The sequence below is a fragment of the Arachis hypogaea genome, chromosome 12, assembly GCF_003086295.3.
Source record: "Arachis hypogaea cultivar Tifrunner chromosome 12, arahy.Tifrunner.gnm2.J5K5, whole genome shotgun sequence".
In the NCBI taxonomy this organism is placed as follows: domain Eukaryota; kingdom Viridiplantae; phylum Streptophyta; class Magnoliopsida; order Fabales; family Fabaceae; genus Arachis; species Arachis hypogaea.
The window spans coordinates 99240958-99243703 of NC_092047.1; the positions used below are offsets into that span (position 1 = coordinate 99240958).

The 2746-nt window shown below is 30.9% G+C and overlaps 1 protein-coding gene across 1 annotated transcript; it reads right to left on the bottom strand.

Moving 5' to 3' along the window:
- Positions 1 to 519: 519 nt before the first annotated feature.
- LOC112730336 (F-box/kelch-repeat protein At3g06240-like) lies at positions 520 to 2460 on the bottom strand. The gene is made up of 2 exons (XM_025780428.2): positions 2095 to 2460; positions 520 to 1450 (listed from the first exon to the last, which is right to left on the bottom strand). The coding sequence occupies exons 1-2, from the start codon at positions 2398 to 2400 to the stop codon at positions 575 to 577; spliced, it is 1182 nt and encodes a 393-aa protein (XP_025636213.1). The 5' UTR covers positions 2401 to 2460; the 3' UTR covers positions 520 to 574.
- Between the last annotated feature and the right edge of the window lie 286 nt (positions 2461 to 2746).

The window sequence follows — 2746 nt, forward strand, 5'->3', positions numbered from 1 at the left end:
AATTTAAGATTTAAAATTTAAAATTTAAAATTTAGTATTCAAAATTTAAAACTTAGAATTTAAAGTACAGAATTTAGAATTTAAATTTTAAAATTTATGTTTTAGAATCTAAAAAATGCTGCGCTCTTTATTTTTTTTTTTCAGAAGGCATTAGTATTTGCATTAGAATACTGATGTACGAAATAATGCGTAAGTTGTCTTGATATATAATTTGTTATAGAGTGTAATTTTGATGTATTAATAGTGTGAAATATTTTATACAGTAGTCTAATCATATCTATTCTGTAAAATGATTATTCACAAAATCAATATAATAAATCATTTTTTTTAGTATTGACACTATATTAAAATTAAATTTTTTTATTATATTTTATTCTTTTCTGGAAAAATCATTAAATCAATACGTGTATATAAAACATAGGATTTAAACTTGTTCATTGAAGTGATCTCTATCTTAGAAATTTAACAGGATTCAATTCTCTGAACTATGTAGAACATAATTTTCAAGCTCTCGGATGTACAAAATACCCCTATATAAGCAAAAACAATTGGAGGAGGAGGTTAATTACCCACTTTAACCCTGATCACCATGATTACTTGGGAGAGAAAGAAGTGTTTCGGTGTACACACTAGCAGTTGAATAAAACCTGGATCTTCCATGAGGGTTATTAGGAGGTTCTAGTAACTCCCCTCCTCTATCACTATATTTTACAAATCCTACACCATCATAAACTCCAACAACTTCACCATCTTTGCATAGGAACATAAACATGGGTGAAATGAAGTCAGAAGGGATATTGAGAAGTGACACAGTAATCAAATTAACCCAAGACGATTTCACTCCATATTCTTTCATCACACGAATATTTAATTGATCCGGTGCGTTCATCTCAATTAGGCCAAGCCATCCTCCAAACACCCCCAAGTCAGAATATTCATGGATGAAATCATCCGGCAAAGGTACTTCATGCAAATGCAAACCGTTCTTGTTTTCATTCAAATCAAAAGCGATTATTGCTCCTTGATTTGCTCTTTCACCGTCCTTGCACCAAGCCAACCAATGAATATAACCATTCAAGAACGATCCTACTCTTGGAGTATCGACATCATCGTTCCTTAGATTTATATATGTGCAATTGAGGCCATGGACATCAACTATTTTCCATGAATTGGATTTTACTGAAAAGGTTTCAAAGATGATGACCTCGTCATCAAGATAAGCTTCCCAATTCTTGTATGATACCTGAACAATAACATAATCGTCTGTTGAAACATCATAGCCAAAACCACAAAGGAATACGAACTTGTTGTCCCATGTGGGAGGTTGTGGTACTCTTTTGCATGAACCTGTTGATGGGTTCCAAATGATGAGATCATTCAAAAGAATATTGTCATTGAGAGCTACAAGTAGAAAGCCTCTACATGAACCCACGATCCTCATCCAATTGATCTGTAATTAATCAACACGAATACTAATATTAGGTATCTAAAGAAAAATGCAATAATTTTAGAGAGAATGGCATTTACTTTTTCTTTTCTTTTTTTTTTATTTGCAAAATATACATTCTCTTCTTACAAAATTAAAATAACCTACTCTTTAGTCCATTTAACCCAATAATTATTTATTATTTGGTCAATTCAAAAAATAATAATATAAAATATTTTAACTTAACACAAAATATCCAATTTAAAATTTTTACATATTATATGATTAATGAAAATATAAAAAGATCAGCGTACAATTTCAAATTTAATATTATCGTAATATATATATATAACGAAAATATAAAAAGATTAGTGTACAATTTTATTTTTAAAATATTTTTATTATTTATATTGGGGTAATAATTTTCTTCAAGCTCTGCAAATGTATGTACGTATATAGGGTAAATTTCACGTAAAGTTGATAGTTGAGAGCTGTTAGATAAAAATTTAGTCAAATTAGTTAAATCATATAACGACTCTTAACTATCAATTTCACTTAAAATTAACTATTCTTGAGTTTTCCCCGTGCAGGACTAATGGACTATAACAGGGTTACAGGGGATACGTATATATTAATATAATAACGAATTTTTGTATCATAGAACTCACATTAGCAGGTACGAGAGCAAGAGGTAACTGAATCCTTGACAGAGCAGAGTGATCAACAAAGGGTGCATTGAAATCCCAAGACCATGCAACGAAATGCAGAGTGTAGAGGATCTTATGGGTGAGATTCAAAGAAGATCGTTGGAAGTGGTGTTTGGCGAAATTGGGGTCTGAGATAAGAGACAACCAATGTTTGCAAACACACTTGAAACGCAAGAGGGACTTTACTGGCAAACGTAGGAAGATTTCCACCATCACTTCTTGTGGAAGCTCCTTCATTTCAGTTTTCACTGCTTTTACAGGTTTCATTACGTTCTATTTCTATGGGTCTTGTGATTTTAATTTGATGGTTCTTTCAAGCATTTTATATAATATATTTGATAGGTGGCTACTCCAATGAAGATTTAATGATTGTCATCATGTGAAGATATATCATTTTGACCATTGGATGATAGATTGTAGGACTTGATTTTATTTGAAGTAAAAGTGTTACCTTTATTTAAAGTGTTGCAAAATAAATAAGTTACACTTTTTAAACAAGGATCATCATGAGAAGATGTTTTTGGCATCTTCATGGGAGTAGCTGCCTATTTGATATTTGATGAAATAACCCGTTCTTTCTCTGAGGAAAATTGTAGTCAATGGAGTTTGATTT

Bases quoted from the DNA above. Each gene is read 5' to 3' on its own strand.
- LOC112730336 (XM_025780428.2), bottom strand. From the start codon at position 2,400: ATGAAACCTGTAAAAGCAGTGAAAACTGAAATGAAGGAGCTTCCACAA. The intron at 1,451-2,094 runs GTGAGTTCTATG...GATTAATTACAG, and splicing joins TTGCTCTCGTACCTGCTAAT to ATCAATTGGATGAGGATCGT.